Here is a 1,042-nt window from a genome sequence, read left to right on the forward strand (position 1 = left end):
ATATTCCCACTTCCTCGAGGGAAAAATCGTGATTCCTCCCCTGATTCTCCTGGTGGTGGGATTTTTCGTGTTCTTCATCGCCTCCCTGGGCTGCTGTGGCGCTATCAAAGAGAACTACTTCATGCTACTGGCCGTAAGTAGAAAAGAGAACTTGGCATCGAAATCTTCACCCGGGCATGTTTTTTGAGGGGATTTCACCAGTTTTTTTCTTTCTTTCCTACCACATGAGTCTAATGTAGCAGTTTTGTTTAATTACTTGGAAATAAAAATGGGGATATAGATAAAAACTCATTTTTTTTTATTTTTTTTTTTCTGTAAATGAAAAATTGTCTCATTTGTGAATTTCAAAATATTGGAGTCGTTTTTTGGAATCAGATTTTTGATCGTCATGTTCAACGCATTTTTTCGTCGTACAACTTATTTTCGTTCTTCTCCGCCCTCTTCTTTTTCTCTTTCTCCTTCTTCCTCTGTTCTTTCTTCTTCTTCACCTCCTCCTCCCCTTCCTTCTTCTCCTCTTCTTCCTACTTATCCTCCTCTCTCCTTCCCCTCTTCCTTCCCCTCTTCCTTCTTCTTCTCTCGTATTTCTCCGCCTCCTCCTCTTCCGTCTTCTCCCCCACAGTTCGGCGCGTTCCTGCTCATCATCTTCCTCACCCAGCTGGTCATCGGCGTTACCGCTGCCGTCGCAAAGGACGACTTTGCCAACGCCATGCGTCTCTCATTGCGGAAATCCCTGGGCAACTATACGTACACGGATGTCGATAGACAGGCTTGGGACAGCACACAGAGATACGTAAGTGACTGAGGGCCGGGGTCTATATTAGGCTCATGAATGTTCGTTAGTAGGTTTCTATGCTCAAAGACTAGTAACTAGTAACAGACTCCGTGTAAATCCCTGGGCAACTATACGTACACGGATGTCAATAGACATGCTTGGTACAGCACACAGAGATACGTAAGTAATTCAGCAAACACAGTTACTACACACGAAACTTTTTCTCTCAGGACAAATTTCATTCACACAAAATAAGAAGCGCTCCGCTCC

General features: G+C 44.0%; 1 protein-coding gene across 1 annotated transcript; it reads left to right on the forward strand.

Moving 5' to 3' along the window:
* Window positions 1-4: 4 nt before the first annotated feature.
* On the forward strand, window positions 5-938 carry LOC103523212 (CD63 antigen-like; the record flags this gene model as incomplete). The annotated part of the gene is made up of 2 exons (XM_008488275.2): window positions 5-133; window positions 620-938. Coding segments are annotated over 2 exons (312 nt in total), but the record flags the coding sequence as incomplete, so codon positions are not given.
* Window positions 939-1,042: the final 104 nt, after the last annotated feature.

This window comes from Diaphorina citri, unplaced genomic scaffold (genome assembly GCF_000475195.1).
Source record: "Diaphorina citri unplaced genomic scaffold, Diaci psyllid genome assembly version 1.1 scaffold17285, whole genome shotgun sequence".
Taxonomy (NCBI): domain Eukaryota; kingdom Metazoa; phylum Arthropoda; class Insecta; order Hemiptera; family Psyllidae; genus Diaphorina; species Diaphorina citri.